General features: G+C 41.6%; 1 protein-coding gene across 8 annotated transcripts in view; it reads left to right on the top strand.

Annotated features, from left to right (window-relative positions):
- The window catches only part of MBNL2 (muscleblind-like splicing regulator 2), a 72,980-nt gene extending 50,816 nt beyond the window's left edge, over positions 1–22,164 (top strand). For 3 of the 8 annotated variants that reach the window (XM_009864732.1, XM_009864710.1, XM_009864695.1), the window contains 2 exons: positions 4,560–4,654; positions 19,181–22,164. In XM_009864732.1, the coding sequence (XP_009863034.1) occupies positions 4,560–4,654; positions 19,181–19,195 (110 nt within the window). In that variant the 3' untranslated portion in view covers positions 19,196–22,164. Of the gene's footprint in view, positions 1–3,087; positions 3,124–4,559; positions 4,655–19,180 lie in introns of all 8 variants that reach the window. The other 5 variants (XM_009864717.1, XM_009864703.1, XM_009864688.1 and 2 more) reach the window with 2 other exon arrangements.
- Positions 22,165–24,553: the final 2,389 nt, after the last annotated feature.

Below are 24,553 nucleotides of genomic sequence, written 5' to 3'. Positions count from 1 at the left end.
CACTGCAGGAAGCGTGCAGTGGATGCGGCGCGCCCCTCTGCCTCCCTCAGGTGCCGTCTTGGTGCCGTGGGGCTCACCCCGGCCCCATACGAGTGGGATGAGTGAGGAGGGGAGCACCAGCCATGAACTTTGAGCTGGTAGCCGCAGGGAAGCGCTGCCGAAACATGCTGCTCCCCACAGCCGCACTAAAAGGGCTTTGGGACGTCGGGTGCCTTTTAGAATCACAGAATTGTCAGGATTGGAAGAGACCTTAGAGATCATCTAGTTCCAACCCCCTTGCCATGGGCAGGGACATCTCCCGCTAGATCAGGCTGCTCAGAGCCCCATCCAGCCTGGCCTTAAAAACTTCCAGGGATGGGGCTTCCACCCCCTCTCTGGGCAACCTGTGCCAGTGTCTCACCACCAAACGCCACCAGCACTTTTCTTAGCATTTGTGGCCAAGAGCCGGGGTTATAATTCTTCACAGGGGGTGATCTGGAATCAAGTGAACGTAATTTGTGTTTCACGTGCTCGGAACTCTGTAAAAATCAGAGCTTCTCCAAAACGCCACGAGGGAAAGAATGTGCTAGGTGCTTGTGGAAACAGTAGAAGCATTCTCCTCTAAATTATGGCAGTTGCCCCCACTCCAGACTTCCCGAAGGTAAACAGCCTGCCTAATGAATTACATGATTTCATTTGTAATTAACAAATCACAGATTTCAGGATCAGAACGCTATCGAGCATGGACTTCCAGAATCGTTTAAAACTATGTGTTTGCAAATACGCTTGGCATTTCAGCGATGTTATTTTAGTTTATAGAAATAATATCGGTTAAACAAGGAATGAAGCGCAACACACGATGATTTCCCAATCTATTGGCATTCCCATATGTTTTTTAAGATAAAAACAAACACAGATGGCTTTGACTTCATGGAATTTTGCTATAAGGCCTGAATAACAGCCTTGGAGCCTGCCCCTATATTTATAATAGTAAGTTATAGCATGCTATATTTTTAGCACATTGGTGCACTAGAATATCTGTGGCAGGAAACATACTGACATTTATGGGAGTGTTTGAAAAAGATAAATAAATTGTGAGACTGCCTATCTGGACATGAATGGAAGACCGCCCTGTGCTTACAAACAGAAGTTTCCAAAAATTTATTTTGCATAGTAACACTGAGAATTTGCGGTATGATATGCATTATTCCTTCTCTTAAGCACTCCTGTTCAGGGCTTATCTCTGTTATTTTGCAGTTGCCAAGGATATTAAATTAATTATGGAAAAATACAGTAGTTTAAACCTTTTTTTAGTCAGATAGCATTTGGATATTTTCCAGACTTTTGGAGTGCTCATGCTTCCTTAAGCAGCTCATTCTTTGTACTTTTTATTGTCCATCCCTCTTTCCAGCTAATGGTCGTAATTATAGTTTTATCTTACAAATTTCTAATGGTAGGAAGGGTGGATCTTGGAAGCAAACCTTAAGGGCCAGGTTGTTGGCAAGCCCCAAAACGAATGTGTGGGAAAATAAGAAATGGAGGGATAACGTAGCAGCAGATAGAGCCCAAGCCCAGAGCAGAAAATTTCTCTCAAAGCGCTGAACCTCCTGCTCTTTGCGAACACCATCGGCACCTGGAAAGGATGATAGAGAGAGGAGTTGGGTATGGGGGGAGCTTAGGAAAGGGGAACCCTCTCCATAAGAGTGGGTGTCATGAGCTTTTTGTTGAAGATGCTACATCTGATGTTCCTACTTTTCCTGGGAAGGTTGGATGGGGTGGGTGTAAGGACTGTCATGCTAGCCTGGCCTAAGGAGAAATGCATGACATTATCTGTTGGATTTTAAATGATTATGTGATATTTTCTGAACTGGTATAATTTTCAAATGTGTTCCTTGTGTGTGTGTGTGTGTGTTAAGTTAAATTTTAAGACAAGTTTTGCTGCTGGAATATATATAAAACGTAATTGTTTTATATAACTTCTCTGCTTTCTTAACCACTTGCTCCCCTAATAAAAAGTGTGGGGCTTGACTTAGCATGGCTTTCCTCCAAAGTTCTGCACTGTGTTTGTTCTACATCAGTTTAACTGCTTTGTCGCCTTCTCCTTATTGTTTGGTGAATGATCTTAAAAACAACAGATCTTTTCTCTCTTCCCATTGCTCTTTGTTAGTGTTTCTATAGCCTCCAGAGGAGGAACTTTGTGTATTCTCCGAGGACTGTTCTTGGGTAAGGTCATTCATAGGTGCAGTGGTGCTGTGATGCTCCAAAGAGGGGATGCAGCAGTAATTGAGCAGGAACGTGGGAAGCGTATTTGAGTTTGTATCAAATATGCGTGTACCTGGGACTGGTCTCCTTACCTGCTCGCCTTCACCAGGTTGCTGTATGCACCGTATTGAAAATATGCTGTTCTTTTCTTTTTCGTTTGGTCTTCCCAGAAGGGGGTAAAAATGGGCTAGGCACCAAAACTAAACTGCAGGGTGGGTGAGAGACTCTTCCAGAGCATCTTCGAGGTGTGTTGGGAGCCTTTTGCTGGAACGTAACACACTTTGAGGTGCTTAGCTTGGGAAATTGTTGCAGGAGTGTTTTCTTTGGTCAGAAGCACCTGTACACCTCTGGTATTAAGAATGAGTACATTAATATCAAATGGAAATTTGGCAAATCCCCTGCAGAACAGTATCGGCAAATCACAGAATCCCATTTTAATTTCTTTCTTGGTGAATGTTGGCTTGTGCGACGGTGAGCTGTCTGATTTACGTAGTGAGTTCCAAAATTCCCAAATACTGAAACACTTAACCAAAGTTTTATGAACAAAACCCTGTTGCTGCAAAAGCACTATGTGAAAAGATAAAAGCACTAAATTAAAAAAGTTCATGAAGTATCTTGTATGTGCACAGAAACATGCCAAAAGTTACCCAGTGTAACCAGGAGTTTAGTAAGAACGGAATCACCTTTTTGGTGTTGAAGCAAAACTATGAATGACCTTACAGTTTCATTTAACTAACTTACTTCTCTGTGGTTATGCTTGAATCTCACTTTGAATGTTAACTCTAAACGGCTAACCTGTTTCTTCCCTTTATCCACTTTTTTCACCTATCATTGCATGACACGCAGGGTCAGTTTTGTGCATGACACCCGCTACCAGTATTGGTAGGTTCCAAATTTCTTTATTGATCTCTTTTTGTACTGTATATGATGTATACGCACTTGTTTCAAAAATCCTAGGCAAGATTTAGACACTGGCTAGAATTAAAGGTTCGCTTGTCCTTCTGGTTGACTTTGCAGAGCATTTAGATTTGTAGATGAAAGCTGCAGTTTAGATGTGATATCACCTGCTATAACAACTGCACTGCAAAAGCATAATACCACGGATTCCAGCCTGCTTTTCAGTTTTCAGAGTTTTATTTCTCTTTCTATTTTATATTGTCTAGTTCTATAAAATCATAAATTATTGGGAAAAGCCAGCAAATTTCATCAGTGTTTTAAAGTTTCATAGTGGTGTGCCTATTTCTCCTTTTTGCTGTGTGTTAGAAAGTTTTATCGGCGTTTCCCAGAAATGACTACTTTGATCCACAGAGGTTCTGTTGAAACCCATGATCTGAATCTTGCTCCTTCTTTAAATATAATTGCAGCTTGGAATTAACATTTTGGACATGCAAAATGGAAGTCCAGTGAAGCAGCCTCTAAGATGGAAAAGTAACCTTTCTTCTATTCTGTAGCGCTATTCCGGTGATTTTTTTTTGTGGACTACTCAGATAAGCAGTTAAAATATCAAGCCTTTAAGACATCAAGTTAATAGTTCTCCCATGAAGATGCTGATTAAAATTCATTTTCAAAATGAGCAAAAGCAGCGACTTTAACAAAATCGATCTTGTTTTTTTAGATCAAACAAAGTAGTATTTAAATCAGGAAAATTATTATCATCCTTCTCCTGATTTTTGCCTTAGAGCAGATGGTAATTTAACTCTGATAAATTCTAACAGTTATGCAGTGCTAGTAGGAAAAATGCATAAATTGGATTATAAAGGAAGACAGGGAGTATCTGGCTTACTTCAAAATTAAGATACATGAAAATAATTAATTTTTTAATTGTTTTTAAAAATTAAGTTAAACATTTATCAGTTTCCTCCCCAGTACAAGCCACTCTGTTTTTATTTTTTTAATAGAATTTTATTTTGGAGCGCTTTATATTGATACTGAGGGAAAACAAATTGCCCGTGTAGCAATTCTCAGGTAATGGGCTATTTTGGTAGAGACCTCGTTTGCGCACCTAGTCCTATTCTTAGAGATAACGCCTGTGTTTTCAGTGGTCCTCGCTCTTTTTTCTGGGAATCGCCGATTGTGTTGACAACCTTCCTTTAATTGTACTTGTAATAAGCTATTTTCCCTTTTTTTTTCTTTTTTTTTTCCCCTATTTATTTCTCCGCCACGCTTTCTCGCTTTGCACTGTGATTGCATGCCATCTGCCGGTTTAACCCATGACGATGGCTTGCCGCTCTTGATATTCACCATGCCAAAAATACCACTTCTCTTACCATAATGCTGCACCCTCCTGTTCATTGCTTCCATGGTTCCCCTCCTGAAAGTACCCATGATGCACAACGCTACGGCCGCCACTGTCTCTGCAGCAACAACTCCTGCAACAAGTGTTCCCTTCGCCGCAACAGCCACAGCAAATCAGGTTTGCTCCTTTTAAAGCTTTCTTTCACAAGACCCCGAACTCTAAATGAGTGCTGAGATTTTTATTTTGATTTTTTTTTTTAACAAAAAAAATTCTCCCGGAGAATTTTTTTTTTTTCTGTGTTTACCCCATCAAATTTTACTTTTATTTTTAAGTCGTTTATAGCAAGTGTTTTGTGGGACAGGTTGCACTTATTTAGAGTTAACATTTGTTGCAAATAACGATGTAGCTGTGTTTTGTGTTGCGATGTTTGTACCTAATTATTGTGTAATTAACCCAGCTGGAGTTAGAATCACCATAGTACTGGACTACTTACACAAGTCTATTATTAACTCCTAAGTTCAAAAGGAAGATCATCACAGGTTTCAAGCATTCAGTTGTGTTACGGAGCCTTCTCCATGCGGTGTGTGGAAGCGACTAATTTATAAGCGTGGAAGCTGTCTAAAATCACAAGTGGGACAAGGCAGCTGAAAAAAAAAAAAGAGGGAAGCAAAGTAGAATGTTTCATGTAAAATAAATGCCAGTGATCAAAAAAAGTGCTCAAGCTATTTACGACTGTGCCTGCTTTATGTTTGAAAGTGTATCTTTAACCTGGGAGTTATATTTCCCTAAGGAAGGACATTGTTACGAAGAACCCCTGGGGTTATTGGCAGAGGCAGACTAGGAAAGATGATACTTTCTCCTTTTCTTCTGCAGTTTGTTGTGCTAACAGCAGCTTTCCTTGTGGTAGGGTTTCCCCTTCCTCCTGTAGGACCCAGCTCCCAGGGAACACGTATCCGTTGTGGCTCAGAGCACACAGATTCAACTCCTCTGTTGGGGCTGTAGAGATTCCCAACCCAATGCGTCCCAACATCTGCCAAGAGAGGGGTTTGCGCAGTAGCCGTGTCTCTCTGGCTTTTCTGTCGCTTTAGGACCATGCTGAGGAACTTCCACCCGAGAGCTGGGGAGGAATCAAGCAGATTTGCTCACCAAGAGAAAGGGAAAGGGCTACATCCCCGCGACCTTTCCTTGCATTGCTCCTGGTCACACTGACAAGCTGTTGCAGACCTAATAGAATCTCATTCCCTTCCACCTGCCAAGCAATTACAAAGAAATCAGTTAAAATATTTTGCTTAATAATGTTATACCAGCAGATTTTTATCTTTCTTTTTTACTGTCAATCCCCAAAACTGTTTCAGTATTCCATGGAAAAATAGAAGTTGCTGCAAGAGTTTATTTATAGTAATCCAGGAAAAATATACTACCTCTGAAATACACCCTACTTTTTCAAAGAAACACATACCAGTCCGTTTTGTCTATTTTTATTATTTTTTTAACGACTCATTTGCCAATGTGGTGGTGTTTGTGCTTCTAGCATTTTCATCAAAAGAAGGTTGTTGTTTTGTGCGTTCTTTTCCAAGGGCTCGCTTTTTTTAATGAAAAAAATGCTTGGGACTTGGAAGAAAGTGCAGCAAGCAGAAGGTGCGTTTCACTGTCCTTCCCAGAAGAGCATCTGCAGCAGAAAATTATCTGGTGGTACCCTGTGTAGTTTTGTGACAGAGGGACTTGAAGAAAGACTGTGAGAAAATGAGGAGGTTTGAGGAGGGGGTCAGCTGGGGACCCTCTCCAGCACGGGAATGCAGCCAGGGCAGCTCCACCACCTGCATTCCTGAGCACCAGAGGCGCCAACAGTGGCCAAAGTAGAATAAATACATACACTTACCAAAGGACCAGTAAGAAGTCTCGTCTCTTAGTTGATGGGAATACTTTCACACAAGTAGCTCGTGCCACCGTGGAGACACAGGTGGGCATTAATGCCCTTTTTCATCTAGCAGCGCTTCCTTTCCCAGTGCTGATCTCGTTAACAGCACCAAAAATCTATCAGGAGTTGTAAAAAGCACCTGTCACTGTTGATTCAGTTGCATGTATTTGTGTGTGTGTATGCATACAACTCAGTGCTGAAACTAAGGGGTGCTTTTACATGGGGATGGGTTTCCCCTTGATTAGCTTGAGTCTTCTGGAAGTTCGGCACCCAATTTGTCTGCTTTTCTAGATGTCCAGGTTAAGGCAAAGGAAATTGCCCTGGAGGGTTATGCCTCTTTATCTTGCCCGTGGAAGGGGTACAGGTCCGTCACCAGAGCTCTGCACCACTGCACGTGCAGGAGGGGAGTCCCACCCCAGCAGCTCCTCTTGTTGACTTCTGTAATGAGTGCCACTGCTGTCTTTTTGCTCTCATTCTTGTCTTTCTTTTAGTCATTGCAGATCTTTAAAAGCTACTGTAAAAACCTATGTATTTGTGGGAAAGTAGTAGTAGTTCTTGTTTGGAAGAGGCAAATGTCGAAGGGTGCTGTTTATTTACAACTTCAAGGGTTGGAGACAAAGCTACAACACTGAGGAAGGCCCCACACTCCTTACTCTCAGGTTTTCTTTAGCCCAACACAGAAGGAGCAAGTAATTAACTTGGGTTAAGACTCTGTTCATGGTCATAATGTCCTTTGTTTGTGTCCTCTTGTATGGATGTAAACTCTCCTGTGTATTTCAGAAAAGAACTTTCGTACTCTTATCTAGATTAAATTTCCTTCCCTGGCCTGTGTCACACCGCTCTACATATCTGTGGGATATGGTTTCCTCTTTCTAGTGCCTCTACCACACTTTTTAAATCAACACGCAGCCTTCAGCCTGTCCCATTTAAGCTCCCACAGCTTCTGCTCACAATGCCAGGCGTGAAAAGAAGGTTGTAGCAGGGCTACAGTTATCATTTGGCTTAGAATTCTTGCCAGGGGAAAGATTTCTTGACTTCCTTGGGTGGAGTGTGATGATCCCAGTGTCCTTGAAGCACCAGTGGAACGAAAAGTCATCCCAAAAGTTACAGAATATCAGCTGACGGCTGAAAACTAAAACAATGCCATTGGGTCCAGTAAATTATTTAGTATGTGCTCTCAGCTTGTATATTGAAAAAAGATGAAGTGTCTTCTGTATGTCCTTTCTTTCTGAAAACAACGTGAGTGACAGCTCAAAACGTGCCTGCATTGACACACGCACAGTCGGTCACGCTTGGCCAGCAGCTCTACACGTTGTGGGTTCAGTGTATGGCAGGAGGCACGTGAGGGGATTCTGTAGGGTTAAAGGCTGTATTGTAGTACATCCCTGCAGAGTGACACCAGTTAAGCATAGGTGGGAAACTGGAAGCCTCTTGCTTTCTCTGACTTAGGGAAGTTAGGGTTTAAAAACAAAATGCTTTTCTTGCAGTGTCCTTCAAAGCAGAGGAGGGGGGGATCACTTTGGCTCAGCGCAGTGAAAACAGGACGGAGCGAAAGTGCTTTAGCAAACCCTGTTTTAAAAATCTGGATGAAAAACTGACTCGGTTGCTACCAGAGCTGATGGTGTTGCTGTTCATTTCATGTAGACACCTTGTGAGGGGGCGTCCCCACTTACTCTGTCTGCCAGGCTCTGATGAGAGAGGATGAAGGTGGGGACCTCAGCTTAGAATTTCCAGTGAAAGGCAGGTGGACTTCCAAAGGTATGTGAGGAGTCCCGAAGCATTACACAGCAGAGGTGAGAGGTCCTTCCCCTTTTCTTCTTCTTCTTTTCATGGCTGCTCCAGCCATGCCCACCAGAGTGGGGCTGGAAGCCACAGCAGCTTAACCTCACATCTGGATTAGATGGATTAGATACTTAATGAACTTACATTCAGCTGTTATTTGGGGACGCTGTCAATGTTTTCTTGGAGGATGGAACCAGCAAAGTTCCAAGTCCTGTGGAACGACAGTGACAAGCGGCGTTAGGGCATGTGTACGGAGGGTTTGGTCCTAGCTCCCTCTAGTGCATGCATTTGAGCAGAGGCACGTAAAACATCTTATTTAAAATATTAATATGGTAATGATGTGTAAATATATACTTCATAGATCTGTAACAAAAGTTTTAATTATTATTCTTGTAGCTGGTGGACTAGCAGTACTCGAGCAAGCAAGGAAGTTTAAGTACCCATTGTAGACTTTGAAGGTTATCGGCACAGTCAGATGAACTCTGGAGAATAGCCTGGCTCACCCTTCAGAAGTCACGCAGGGCTTGGTTCAGTTGCCTAAACATGTGTTTTCTGACGTTTAAGATTGTCCTAAGATAACCTTGAATGTCTAGGTTATCCAGGACATTTTGATGAGCTTGGCAGATGCAGTACAGGACCTACAGTCAAATCTGCATTCTTTGGAACTGGCAGCTGGATGACAGGCAGGAGACTTTAACCCCAAGTAGTACTAAAAATTTGAGCAAAAGACCGGAGCCTGCAGTGGCTGATCATATGAAGTGATTTCCAGGCTCTGTTGGCTTGCTGACTAGGTTGTATCACCCCATTGACTGCAGCAGGAGGTTAAGACACCAGCATTTCTGTGTCTTAATCTGTGGCCTCAAGCTCAGTGGGTGCTTCCTTACTTCCTGGTTATCACAGGACAATTACCAAATTCCAGATGATTTTAAAGAAAATAGTCTTGCTTGCATCACTTCAGTACAGAACAGTATCTGGCTTATTTTCTGTAGCAATGAAAATCAGCCAAAGTCCGTCAGTATAAAAATAGCATTGCAGAGAATACCACTTAAAGATGTTACTTAGTGACAATATTATTCTACTGGTTATATGACCTTTAACAAAGAAGAAGAAATTAAAAAGCAGATCTAGTAGAAAAATTAAATACTCATAGGCTATGTCTGGAAAGGAATATAAGATCAACAGGCTGTCTCGTGCTAAGGCCTGTGATTATCTAGCACAGCTGTTGTAAATTATGCACTGGCATTCGCACTAAATTAGGTGGCAGTTATGTAGATATCAATTATGGAATCATTCAGTAGCCTTCAGTAGTGTCAAAATCTGTAAAACTACAATGAAGCGAAAATAAAAAATAGTTATGTTACATTCAAGTGCCACAAACAAAAGGACAATTACAATATTTGCCCCAGAATTCAAAAAGGAGTTAACGTAGCATAAAATGCAAACATGCTGAATGTTTAACAAGGATTTGGGGTGTCATGTGTGGCACCTCCCTCTGGAAGTGTAAACAGGGAGAAGAGTAGCAGTATACTGAGAAAACGAACTCAAAAATCCGAAAGGTAGTCGGGAATGGCCTTTTTTGTTGGTTAAAAGCAAGCTTTTGAGAGGGAAGGTGGCAAAGCGAATGTTATTTACATCTCTAGCGACACTATACGTCACAAATAAGAGCACCTGCGAAATTCTTGTTAAGGATTTAAAAAGCTCTAATTGCGATTTTTAAAGGAATGGGGAAGCAGGTAGGAAAGCACTCCTGCTGTAAATAAGCGTATAAACAATTCTTGTCCTTTTTTTTGACTGAAAGTTTTGGCCTAAAATCTCCAGACTTAAATACTCCTGTACAAAAATTGTGTTCAAATGACAGAAAGGGCGATTTGAATCTGCCATGAAAAAGTCCAAAAAAGAAGACAGAGGAACAGATTCTTTTCTCTGACACTTAATCAGAGGGGACGCTTGCAGGGAGAGAGCCCTGGGCCAGCAGTGTTGGGCACCTGGCAACCCCCATGTGTGGTGGTCACGCCGCTCCACGTAGAGGTGCTGTGGCAAGCCTCAGCATCTGGGACTCCTCAGGACTGGACATCTCACCTCGTACCTGCATCAGGCTGGAAAAATGAACCTAAATGAGAAAGTAAAAGAGGAGGTATTTGAATAGCAGGAGCTTGTCATGGTAGGAAAGGCAAACTTAAACTGCTTGCTGCCTCTTTCATGCAAGACACTCAAAAGTCACAAGCCTAAATCCAACCAAGTTGTCTTGTCTGAAGACACTGAGTTACATGTAAGTAATCGTAAGTTCCAGAATTAAAAGTCTGCAGATTCCTGAAAGGAGAGTTTCCAGTCTTAAAGCCCATAATGATTCTCAAGCAGTTTCAAGAAAACACCCTTTGAATTGCCTTGAAACAGCTAATGGTACAAAACACGTGTTAAAACTTTGGGATTTTAAACTGTAGGACATCAAAAAGCAAAAAATAAAATTTAAAGGAACTCTGTTTTAAGTCTCAGGCAAACTTTAACCAAGTCCTCGTTTTAATAACATTTTTGGCCTCTTAAAATAATGCGTTGTTCCTGTGTAGATGCTGAAGACTTCTGGCCGGCTTGCATACAGCGTTTTAGATCACATGCTCATATAAAAGAAGCCAGTGGGAAGAAATGGAAAATCTCTGTTTTGATTTGTTGGGGTTTTTTTTAGAAATTCCTCCCCTCACATCCCCCCTCCCTTTTAGAGGACTGAAGCCTGACTTCCTCCAATAGCCTGCTAGATGGCAGTACCACATAACATGAGCAGTGAACACAGATGAACCTTTCTTTTATATAACACAAATCAAGATATATTTCCCTTTCCTGTTATAGATTATTTTAGCCTTCGTATCACTGCAATTAAAAAAATGTATTTGTGTTTGATATGATAACTTCCTTCTGTGTCCTTGCTTTTAATTATTCAACAAATGATAGTTTGACAAGTTGAGCAAGTCTTTAGAGGTATATATTTATTATTTAAATGTAAGAGAATTTTTCTGAGGTCAACTTATTTTGTAGGCATTTGGGGAAAAATAAGTTTGTTTCATTGTGCTTAGAATGTACACACAGCCCATGTGAGTCTGTGTTTTTTCCATCATTAAATTTTAACAACACAGTGCAGCGCAGAGCTCCAGATGTACTTGTCTGGGATTCTGTTCTGAGAAATAATTGCATCGGGACATCTCTAGCTGCTTCAACTCTCTTCCCTTGAATTAAATGAATATCATATTATTATCTCAGCGTATGATTTATTGCCAGTCTTTGGCTTTGAATGTGCAGGAGGCTGCCCACATAACCACAGTGGAAACATCTGATTATTTATTTATTTGCTTGTTGTACCTGTCGTGACTTTCAGCTCGAGGCAGAGATTTGTTAACTTTGACTGACTTCATTTTTGGCGCAACGTTATCTGCAGTGACACACAATAGTGTGCATGCCTGTTTGTGGGAGAGTATTCAGATAAGAAGAAAATTAAGGGAGCAGTAAGCACTCAAAAGTTAGGCACATTAAGATTTCCCCGGAGAAGTGATAAGCATAGTGAGTTCTATAGAACTGACACAAGTGTTGTTAAGTGTGGTGTCTGATGAGTAAGCTTGACGAACATACATTTGGTACTTTTCTGCGTTTGAGTTAGGTTCTGGATGTTGCACTGGACCGTCTCTTGTTTGGAAGGGTGTCTGAGCTGGAGCGTCAGGTTTTGGAGGAGGAGGGGTTTCTGGAGCGGTGGGGAACCTGCAGAAGTGCCAGCTGTGCTCGGCACACACAGTGGCAGAGTTCGCCTAAAAGGGATGCCATGTGTGTAGTGGCAGCTTTGTCTTGCAGGATTTGTAAGAGGAAAATACAAAGCAGGTTTTGTTGGGGAAAAAAAAAATAGAGAGAAAGTAAAAAAGAGCTAGGTGAGGACACCTAAGAAAATGCAGGTTTGGAGAAGTAACAACCCTACAAGAGGGATACGGGCACTTTTACAGGTAATGCACAAGTTGTGCTTGGCCTTTCACTCCTTTATGCTCTCAGGTCCTCTGCAAAAGCCTATTCTGTCAGTTTCTAAAATTCAGAAAGAGAAGGAAAATTACCTGAAAGCAGGAAATGAAGACGACAGATGTTTGGATTGTGGTAGCTCAGACCTGCGGAAAGGTACAATTGAATGGCTGGTCAAAAAACTCACTGTACGGGTGCTTCTAAAACCTTACAGTGGTGGTTTTCTTGTTTATATGTAGTCTGCCTGCTGCCAGTGCAATTATTTAAAAGTAGATTTTCGTAGAATCTATTAGAGTATGTTATGATTGATTTTGAGTGCTGCATTATTTATTACTTTAAAGAAGAATAAATAACCAGATGGGTTTCATTTCTAAAACAACTAGTCCTGTTTCTTCAGCGCGAGTAAGTGCCTGTTAAGTTGAACTTAAATATTATATGTTATTACTTGAGTAAATACCTACTGGAGCTCATAAGCATGCCAAGGACTTGGCAGCACAAGTGGCTTTGGACTCTTTTCCAGGACTTTGTGAATATTAAATGAGAAGAATGCTGCTGTCGAACCCTTGAGCCTTTTGGGATCCCGTAGTTGCCTTGATCTTTTCTTTAGATCATCATGAAGAGCTGGATTCAGACAAGGTCTTTGTCAGCTTTATGACACCCTGATGCCCAACAGATTGTACTTGATGGAATGAAAATGTGCTAGCAGCTGTGTCCACTTCAGCATGGGCATCTGACCTTCAGCCGTTTTGAGAGGTTTATTATCAACATATGGGACAGGCAGAAATGGGCACACTCAGATTTTAGGGAAGAAAAGAGCAGGCAACCGTGGAGATCATCTCAACCTTTATCTGCAAATGAGAAGTCACCTCACTGATGAGCAAAGTAGACAAATGTGTTGGGGATGCATTGGAATTATAGAAAGGGAATAAGATAAAACTCATTGAGGCAAGGTCCACAGTTAATGAGAAAAATGAAACACCTATACATGAAATCACAATATGCTGGGCATAACAGCGAGGTTTCTGGCCAAGAGAGGAGGAGCCGCAAAGGGAACAAGCCGGTGATGCAAGGTGGAGCTCAGTGTGTTTATGACAAGCGATGAAGAGTTTGGCAGTGATAGCAGGGGTAAGAAACTGCTTTCAGCAGGTCCCTCCAACCCTATTAGTAGTTCTTTTAGGTTTTGTTTGGCGATGCATTTGTTTGTTTGGTTTCTTTTTTTCCCTTTCAGTGCTTGCAGTTGACCCTGTAGAAAGATGCTAGAAAGATGCTAGCTTGACACGAGTTTTACAGGGCTGCAATCTGGTGAGCACGAGTTTTGAAAGCGGGAAGGAACAGATGAGTGAGGCAGGCCTGATGTCGGGTGGGTGCACGAATGTGCAGATGTCCTCAGCAGAGACAAGGAAAGTAGGCTCCAGCAAGAGCTGGAGCTGGCTCAGCAGTCACCCAGTCAAGGACAGGGACGAATCCCATCCCTTGGGGATGTGTCGGTGGAACTCCTGGGGTGGGTTGAAAAGCTCAGGTTGGTGCTCGTGGAGATGCCGCTGCTGAAGCCATGGGGAAATAAGAGGTGAGAAAGTCCATTTGTAAGGCTGTGTAAAAAGTAAGGCCAAGCGTAACTGGTACGGCAGTGATTATTCTCGGTAAAGGTCTGCATACTTATTTACTTTTGATTTAAGAAAAAGAAAAAAAAGGACTGATTTATTTTGAAGAAAAATAGCAAGGCATGTGCCACAAAAGAGCATTCTAAGACAAAATGAAAAATAAAGAGATGGAGGCATTTCCTAAAGGCACAGGGAAATATAAATAGTCTTGGGTTTCATGTCAAAGGGAAGAAATACTTGGTGTTAGTTTTATTTTTAGAAAGCAAGAGAAGTTACGAGACAGGCTGATATGAGCCAGCTGTCTGAAAATATCTGTCATTTTTAATGTATACCCTAGATATATCTGACCAGCCTGCTACTCGTGTGAAAAACATGAAAATAGAAAATATCACTGTGGAAGGATTCATCTGCCCTGACGCAGATGTCTAAAAGTTAAATACCTCAGTGTGAACTGTTTGCCACAGACTCTTACATTGGTGGAAGGGAAAAAAGCATCATGAGTTGATAATCTATCTCATTCTAAAATAAGTTGCCTGAGGTAAGCTAGGAAGATGTAAAATAGGGTGACCAGCTGAGACGTACGTGTCTGAAATCATCTGAGATGAATCTTATCTACAAGAATCTCCTATTACTACATTGCTTTTAAAATGAAAGGCTGAGCAGACTGAAATGTTTACTACATACGAGTTCATTTTTGGAGAGGCAAGTGCTTCTTCATGTGGAGCTCAAATCCAATCTTAATGCCCCCTTAAAATGTATTAACGCTTAAAGAACAAAGCGTGATTTGGAGAAATAATTTCAAAACTTCCGAAAGAGAAACATGTCAGAGGTAGATGCAAAGTCATGTTTTTCAGCTGATCCACTGTGACAGGTTTATAGTTGAACAAGAGTTCATGTACACTGAATTCATGCAGAATGGTACATTTTCTGTATTCATCGTTGTATAATAAATCTGGAACTGGAAACAGAATTTAACCTGGAGAGAATAAAGAAGTTTCATGATATGTAGCTTCAAAATGGAAAAATCTTCAGCCAAGCGATGTTCTTGAAATTCCTAATACCCAGTCGAGATGCTAGGTAATTTGGTTAGTCCCAAGCTGACATTGATTTATCTGCTGCGTACCAAGGTCGTTGTATAATAAATCTGGAACTGGAAACAGAATTTAACCTGGAGAGAATAAAGAAGTTTCATGATATGTAGCTTCAAAATGGAAAAATCTTCAGCCAAGCGATGTTCTTGAAATTCCTAATACCCAGTCGAGATGCTAGGTAATTTGGTTAGTTCTGTGAACTGTATCAGGTGAAGCAGTGCATGTGGTAACCTGGATGTCAGAAAAGAGTTTGCAAAGGTGGAATTTCCATCTCAATTTAAAAGAGGTGCTCAAATTTACTTTTTAAATCTTGAGATATTAACCGTTTGCAGATGCCTTCGTTGGGCCTGAGGAAGTCCCAAGCTGACATTGATTTATCTGCTGTGTACCAAGGATCAGTGGTTGGGTGAGAAGCTGAAGCTGTTGGCAGTAACATCTCTCTTGGTTGTCATTCCCATGGATGATGCTGCAGAACAACCCTGGCTGAATTTAGGGATGTTCTGTCTTGCACAGGGGTCCTTAATGACCACTGTGGTTTTTCAGAGGTCACAAAGGTAAAGGTCTACAAGAGCCATGCTGTATCAGCATGAGCGAAAGCCTTGGCATTTGAGAGCTGAAAGAGTCACCTCTAAAGAGCTGGAAAATTGTAAGAGCAAATGATTCTTGGTGGTTAGAAAGTAGTTTTCAGAAAATTACGTTCACTCTACATCTTCCTAGTTTCAGCGAGGTCTAGTAAGTTAACATTGGCACAATTTTAGTGATTCTAGTCTAAACGGCAGACGGCTTTCTGGCACGTCAAACAGGTACCAAGCAATAAGGAGAGGGTACCCTGCGTCTATGATTCCTTCCAAAAAATGCCCTTATTAAATCTTCTGTGCATTACCATCCCAGACAGTAAATGCCAGGACATTCTGCCTGTGCTAGAAATAGTGTTCTTCTTAGATCTCTTACTGCAGCCGCAGCAGCAGGCACGTTTTCTGGCATGTCTGTATCCACACCCATGGATCTTATCCATATGGAGCATGAGAAAATGCTTTCCCGTGCTTGACCTGTGGACACTTGTACATGGGACCCTGCAAACTTGTCATATAGTCTTATTTTTCCATTTTTTTATGCTTTTTATACTATAGTAAAGGTGTCAATACATTATATCAAGTTGTGGTGGCATATAATGATATAATAATATCACTGGAAATATGACAAGTCGTATGTATGTGCCTTTGAGATGTAATTCTTTAAACACGAAGAGCATGAAGGCTGTTGGACCTATTTACAAGTAACAAGGGAGTTCAGACTCTGTAGTAAGTATTTGTAGGAATGTTCCTTCATTGATATGTTCTGTACAACTTCTCCTTTCTCAGCATGCAAATGATGAGGCAATTAGCAACGATGCAGACGTAGATAGCCTCTGTCTTCCATCACAGTTTATTACTTTGTTTGTAGATTAAATAGAAGAGGTTCACAGTGTGTTTTCCATGTAAAGTAGTTTAGCGTTTTATGTTTCTGTGTCAGACACAGTGAAAAGAAAAACAGTTGCAGAATCTGATGCTTGTGTATGTAGCTGTGGCAGAGTTGTGATATCTTTTGAGAAACAGGGTGTGAACATATAATTAAAGACTACGGGATACGTTTTACACTTTGTGGCTAAGGTTAAAAAATAATAATAATACAGCTCCTCAGTTCTGCGTCTCCACGCAGGAGAAGCTTGTTCTGAGAAAGATATATTTTTTTCTTCCTAGGAGGACTCCTACGTGTACTAGAAATAGCCGGGGTGCAGCGTGCCCCAGTTACATCTCCTGCACGAGCAGCGGCGAAGATGCTGGGGTGGGAGCGAGCTGGCTCCATAGCCACTGGCAGTGGGAGAAGCACAGTGGGGAGATCTCTAGCCACTCCTCCTGCACCCACAGCCACGTAAACAGGACATGCTGCCGCACAAAAGGGATGCGTTGACATTGTCTTAGCTGTTTCCTGAGTTTCAGGAGGAGGGGAGAGATAGCAGGGATAGGGGCGGGGTGGTGGAAGTCCTCACCTGAGCTCTGCCACTCACCTGGAGCAGGGCAGAGGAGGGGTCCCTGCTCTTTTGACGCTCCATGGGACCCCTCTGTATCCCGCCTGGCACACCACAGGGTGAGTCGCGCTTGGGTTAATCAAAGCACCTGGGGTAGCCCTACCCTTTTCCCAAGAAACAGCCTGAGATTAGGCCCTCTGCCTTGTCTGTTACACATTTTGGGGGAATTGGGGAGCATCACTCTTGTGGGGCTGTTTGACCTTCTAGGACATCTTGGCATAAGGGGCAGGGATCTGTCGCCCTGTAGAGGGAGAAAAAAAAAAAGTGTAGGAAAATGCAAGTTTATCCCCTCAAAAGCTGGCAGAAGACGTAGGCAGCTGCAGCATCTGAAATTCTGGGTATTTTACACTGAGTAGATTTCAGGTTGCGTCCTATTAAATCAGACCTTAGGATCCCTTAAATACACTTGCGTGATTATGGCTAACCCAGTAGCTAAAGCTGCTTTATTAATTACATTGACTCATTGGGTTGTAACATGCTAAAAATATCAGTGCTGATAATCTTGGTTACTTCTTATTTTCAGCATGGCTATATTCTTGGTACATACTGTCAAATCACCGTGCTGTGGATGGACCAGGGTTATCACCGGCAGGGCTTTATTATTTTAGCAAAGGTATTTTTGTGTTGTTTCGATAGGAAACAGAAGATGGGTGATAAGCTAACACACTCACAATGGGTGGAAGTTCATTAAAAATATATGTCCTTGTTGTACGTATGATGTATTTAGATGTTAAGCCCTTTGGAGCAGCAGGTGTCTGTACAGTGTCATTACAATGGGGCCTCACGTGGCACCAGATTTACGGCGCTGATGGTAATCAAAGACGACTTTCTGGCATGCCAGCAAGTTAGGTGGGGTCAGGGGAGCTGGAAGCTGTGCAAGGGGAGGAAGGCAGTTGTGGGTGGGAGGTGTGATAAAATGGGACCAGTCAGGGGGGCTAGAACAACCGCCTTCCACGCAGAGGAGAACGTGTTTCTTTTTTGGCAGTCTGTATGTCAGAGGTAGTATGTTGCCGAAGTTATTTTTCAAAGCATTTTTTTTCCCCCTTTTAAAAATAAATGTTGTGTTAAGCAGCGGTCTAGCTTCTTAACGCACAAGTAGGTCAAAGTCCTGTCACGACTGGCTTGCATGCCACCTACAAATACAGCTTAAAAGTCTTGTGGAGTGCCAAATTAAGCAGGAAGAGCAGGCGAAGCACTCTAATTCCTTGACTTGTGCTTAAGTCTGGAGCGCGATAAAACATCATCCCCCTGGCTTTTTGACATTACTCTCGCCGACAGCCATTTCAGGCAGGTGATGGAAATCTGGACTGTTTTCCACTACTGTGAGCAGGTTGGGCACGTCATGCATTTAACCTTCACAGTCTTGGAAGTTTGCATTGGTGAAATGGCTGCTTCACCCTCAACTTGAGACATTGTGGAGGTAAAGCAGCAAGGTCAGGGACTAGTTAAGAGATACCGCCTACAATCTCCACCCTGGATCCCCTGATGTAAGGAAGTGTGAAAAAACTCAAATTTGCTGACCCTGCAGATAATTTATTTTTTTTTTTAGGAAATGAGCAGCTGCTAGAAGTGCCTTGAAAAGACACTTCAGCTTCTGGGAAACACCCAGACCAGTACATTTTTGTGCTTATTAGTGACAAGGGGCCCTGCCTCCATTGTTTTCCCTGGTCGCTCCTGACTTTGCGGGAGCTGCAGAATCGCACCAAGTGCCAACGGGCTTTTGAGCTTCCTCGGGAGGCGCAGGGCTACTCCCCTTTCCACGGAGAGCCAGGGTGCCAAGGGTGAGCAGCCCACCTATGGCCAGGCCCGCCCTTTGCAGCTTCAACGCCATCTCCAGTATTTTGACACGTGAAGTAGCCCCTGTGCGTGTTCTCACGCCCGGGAGGAAAACCACCAGGTTTGTGAAATACAAACTCCTGCCAGGCAGTGTGAGGATGCGGGATGCTGTCCCATAACAGCTTCAACGCCATCTCCAGTATTTTGACACGGGAAATAGCCTCCTCACGCCTGGGAGGAAGACCACCAGGTTTGTGAAACACGAACTCCTACCAGGCAGTGTGAGGATGCAGGATGCTGTCCCATAAGGGATGCTGTCCCATATGAGATGCTGTCACATAAGGGATGCTGTCCCATATGAGATGCTGTCCCATACGAGCTGCGTCCCAGCTTAGTTAGTCCAGCACCATCCGTCTGGGTGAACTTGCTCTGCCCACATCACCTAAAAACGTGATTCACGCTTTCCTTTCTCTTTAACAGATAATCCTGAAATAGCCGGCAGGAGCGGAACGGAGTGTCACGAAGCCTCCCTGCGGACGGCCAAGCACGGCTACTGTACATACTACCCCGTCTCCTCCTCTCTAGAGTTGCCACAAACTGCATGCTAAGTCAAGAATTTGTTCTTACGGACAAATCACAAACTCGAAAAAAGCTAGTGCTGCTATGTCATATATGAATATTAAATATGGTATGCTTACTATACTCCAACCTAAAATAGTTAACTACCTGATACCAGCTGTGATGTTTCAAGACATAAAGGGTAACATTTAGTTTTAAAGATTTTCTAAGCATAGTTTAATTCTTGCAAATATTGTCTTTTCTCCATAACTATACCTAACGGAAATGGTCCAGTTAAGTTAGTCTCGCGAGATTCAGTGTTTACGAATCTTTCGAGCTCAGCAATAATTAAGTTGTATTGGCTAAAAACTTATCCCAGTTGCAGGTTTAATTTTCACCCGAGCTACGATTGGGGTTTTTCTCCTCAGTTAAAAAAAATAAATAAAATAAATAAATCTTGGTTTTGCTCCCCTAGAGAGTCGATTCCAAGACAGAGGAAGTGAAATGCAGTGCAGTGTCCTGCACATCGCCCTGCCAATCTGAATAGTTTTATCCAGAAGTCCAAAGTAAAGCACAAATTCTTTAGCTGCACATGGTTGGTGTTTGACTTGTATGGAGAAGTTGCATTTGACTCATAGCAGAATAGCAGAAGAAAATTTAAAAATTTTGCACAGTATGAGCTTCATACCCCTTTCGAATCCCCAAAAGAACAAAGTCTTGAAAATGTTATTTTACGAGTATATTTATAATGTTTTTAAAAGAGACTTTGCAGAAGTGCCTAAATTTTGTCACATCAGACTTGATGAAAGTGAGCCTGATGCCAACAGTCAAATCTCACCGGAAGCGAGTAATCTCTCAAACTCACCGTCAGGTTACCAAAAAGATCCAAGCGGTTTAAGAAGTAACTTCTAGAAGTGTAAAATCAAACAAAACAAAACAAAACAAAAAAAGACCAAACTAACAAAAGGCGGAAAAGAAGGCTGTAGATTAAGAGATTTGTATGATACTCTAATTTAATTAAAATTCAGCCGAGTCACTGAAACTTCATTGGTGACTTTAATCTAGACTATTAACTGAACACTAAGAATGTAGAACGAGATTCAGTTTAATAAATCATTACTGTATTTGCATTTTTTTAATTTGATTATAAGATTGTAACCAGATTAGAATGGAGAAAAAAATAGTTCTTTTAATTGTTTTTCTTTAAAAACATATTTTATGTCACAAAAGTATGAAGATATCTTTAATACAATTATATACATGTTATATATACATACATACATATATATGGATGAAGCAGATTTTAATGTTGTTTACTTTTTTAAATACTTTGTTGATTTACAAGGTAATTATATATGTATAATTAAAATTTCATTTGTTTGATTTGAGATTTGTTTCAAGCACTATTGTACCAAATATTTCATATTTCACATTTTATATGTTGCACATGTATCACATAAATGACATAGTTTTTAAATTATTGTTTAAAAAAAAACAAGACAGCTGTTATAAATGGATATTATGTATAATTGTTTGCAGCATAAGTTTTCTATGTGGACATTATTAGTGATTGCAGTATTTTAACTTAACCTCTTCAGATTGATTGTAAACTATTTTAAACTTTGGCAGCACTGCCTGTTCTGAACGACTGAAGGCACTAACCATATAATTACTTGTCTAGGAAATTATTTTCTGGGCTAAATCTTGTTTGTCCGATGTCTAATTACTATCTATTTATATATAAAGCTGGAGATTTGATCATCCGAAAGAAAAAAAAAAATCACGATTCGATTGTAAAATTAACATAGTGCTTGTAACGTTGCGTTAGTTTTAATTTGTGGAAAAATAATGTATCTTAACTTGTTACTTTAGCAGTTAAGGTATCACCATTATATACTATTAAAACACTAATATTTGTAGACTTTCTCAGTCATTATAACTAGGTAGTTGACACTGCAACTTGCCTATATCTGTCAAAGTTGTTTTTATTTTTTTATAATAGTTAATTTAGGCATTTGGGTAGCTTATTGTATAATACTAAATGGTAAATTATCCATGTTGTTTAAATATTTTATGTAGATAACTCTTCAAGGCATCGTTTTGTGTGAACTTTTTATGTTTCGAAATAACTGTTATTCTATGTTTTTTACAATTAATCCAATAACAACTATTTTTTGCCCATGGATGATGAAGCTTCAGATACATCAGGCCTTTCATCCAGATAAACTGACAGACAAAAAGAGAAAATGTATTTTTAATAAGAGATCCACTTTCCGACTTTATGACTTTGTAATATTCCTGAAAACTGTACAAGTACAAACTTATGCTCACAGTAAGGAGGCAATTACAGAGATGTGCAAATACATGTACAACAGATTCTGCATTTTATTTATTTATAAAGTAATTTTGTAGACTATTTCAAAATTTGGGAAGATCTAAAACTATTTTTCTGTATAAATATTATTTGCCAAAACTTTGTTTATATTTTAAAAAGAAAAAAAAAAGTCTAATGAAAATGATTAAATTTTAAATGCTTTGTTTAATTAAAAAAAAATACCCAACAAATAAAACCCCCTAAAAGAACCATGAGATGGGCCAACACAGAGACAGTGAATACTGTAGCTGGGACATAGTTTCAAGTGACTTGAGATGTCTCAGTGTTTATTTTCTTCAAGGGATACAGCACCTCACCAAAATACCTTTTTGTTTGCCTCTCTCATCCAGGATAATTGACGACGCGTACGATGAATATTTCAGTAACAGTTAAAAGAAACCCCTCCATTCACTCTTTTTCAGCATATAACTACTAGTGGTCTGTTAAATAGCCATTCTATTTCTGTTGTGACGTTAAATTCATTCACCCAATGTACAACCACTGAAATAAAAAGAAGCATTTTAAAATGAGAGCGGAGTCAGGGGCGATCCTTTTCTGGGGTGCGGCGCTGGGAAGAAGGGCCCAGGGTAACAAAAAACGGTCAAAAGAAAGCAAACAAGTCTTTAAAAAGTATGTATTTTACTCTTTTCTCTCTTCTCTCTTCTCTTCTCTCTTCTCTTCTCTTCTCTTCTCTTCTCTTCTCTTCTCTTCTCTTCTCTTCTCTTCTCTTCTCTTCTCTTCTCTTCTCTTCTCTTCTCTTCTCTTCTCTTCTCTTCTCTTCTCTTCTCTTCTCTTCTCTTCTCTTCTCTTCTCTTCTCTTCTTCCTATCCTATCCTATCCTATCCTATCCTATCCTATCCTATCCTATCCTATCCTATCCTATCCTATCCTATCCTATCCTATCCTATCCTATCCTATCCTATCCTATCCTATCCTATCCTATCCTATCCTATCCTATCCTATCCTATCCTATCCTATTCTATCCTATTTTTTCCTTAATTGCATGTTCTGATAGCAAATCCTTAAGCACAGCCCCCAGGTGTGGGACAGGGGCAGATGCTGTGTGAAGAGCACATTCTTTTCTGCCAGAGCCGGTGCGTTGAGGTCTCCGTGCTGCGCGACTTTAGCCCCAAAAATCTCATTCCGTGCCCTCTCTGCCTGCCGGTGTGCCTGCTGGGGTGTGGGCAGGCAGTGGTTATCTCGGTGGTGTGGCTCACAGATGCCCAACTGTTGGGGGAGGGTTTTTTCGCCAACAAATAATCCCTGTTATCTTCTGGTTCCTCTGGGGAGAGCAGCAGCGCAGAGGAGATGCATGCCCAAGGGCAGAGATCACACAGCAAGCGAGGGATTAAAACCTCTGGTTTACAGCTTCTTCAGTGTCTTCAATTTCTTCACACTATCTTTTCTGATTTATTTTTTTTTTAATAAGAAAGGAAATTTCCTGCAGAATCAGGAAGAGTTTGTGTCATAAAAGTTGCCTATCTTTCATCAGCACAGGGCTGGTTGGAAAAGGAGTCCGAGGTCACAAGCCATGTGGAAAACCAGCAGGTCAACCAGTCCAGTTTGGTCGTACCACAAACGTACTGAGCCAGAAGCCTGCTGAGAACGAACATGTAGGCTGGAGAGGAGATCCAGGGATGACTTTCAGGGACAGAAGAGAGCGGGAGCACTAGAGGGCTGCAAGGGCATTGTAGAGCAGAAGCTGCCAACAATTCAACTCTTCGAGATTCAGGAGCAGAAACCCTGTCTGTTCATGGTTTTTTATGTTAAGCCCCACCCAGGAGAGATCTCAGCTGCCAAGTAGGATCAGGACATGTTAATTCTCTTGTCTAAAAGCTGCTTTGTTTCTTGTCAACTTGGACATGTTTTTGGCAGTGGAGAAGCGTTCGTGGGAGCTGTGAGCTTTCAGGAGCCACACCAAACCAGCCATCTTTGTACACCCCTGTGTGCGGAGCTCACATCACTGCTTCCGAAATGAAGTGAGATACTTCTGGAGAAGAGGCTTTAGAAACCTTTGCTACCTCACCCCACCGCCATGGACATCCTCGTGGACAGATGGTGGTCACTTTGGTGCCAAAAAACTGATCCCCTGCAGGGAGTGGCCCTCTGCCTCGGGCCATGCGATGTTCACCACCAGCATCGCGTTGCTCAACATCAGCCTTCTCTAGGGCAGACCAGCCAGGTCCATGCTCACAGCATGTGCATCATCTACTCTGGCCCCACATGGCGTAGCCAGTGACCACAGGGCGTAATTATTATTTTCAGTATGTTTTTGCATGGGTTTCAGTTCAGAAGTCTGAAGTAATCTGAGCGCTGTGTTGGTTTTGTTGTTTGGGGCTTTTTTTTTTAAAGCCCACTGGAATTAAAAGCATGAAACAAAAGAGGATGTGACATTTGAGGGGTTAGAGCCTGCTGGGATAGCTTTGCATGTTTGTATACAGCAAAAGAAGCCAACGCTGTTTCAGCCTTGTCCGTGCTGTGTTTTGGGGAGTATCTGTTGAGCAAGTTACCGAAAGAGCAGTTGGGTTTTGTTCCAGGAAGGGAGAGCCTAGGAACAGAAGAGAGCCTAGGAACAAGCTGATGTTCCTGTGTTGTGGGTGATGATGGAAAAAAGACTTGTGGGCAAGGCTGCTTGACAGAGTGGGCATCGAGTCTTCTTCTAGTGGCATTTATTGCGTGTTTCCATGACACCAAAAAAATGCTTTGCGCGGAATTGCTGGGAACCTTCCTTGGCATCTGCCCGTATGCGAACCATGCACTTTATGTCAGCAATCATTTCTCTAGCCAAGCCTTTTGTTGAGTGACCTGCCTTCTTAATGTCACAGAATCACAGAATGTCAGGGGTTGGAAGGGACCTCGAAAGATCATCTAGTCCAGCCCCCCTGCCAGAGCAGGATCACCTAAGTAGGTCACACAGGAAT

The sequence above is a fragment of the Apaloderma vittatum genome, unplaced genomic scaffold (assembly GCF_000703405.1).
Source record: "Apaloderma vittatum isolate BGI_N311 unplaced genomic scaffold, ASM70340v1 scaffold13350, whole genome shotgun sequence".
Lineage (NCBI taxonomy): Eukaryota > Metazoa > Chordata > Aves > Trogoniformes > Trogonidae > Apaloderma > Apaloderma vittatum.
Note: the sequence above shows the minus strand (reverse complement) of the source record. Positions and strands in the feature narration are given on the sequence as shown.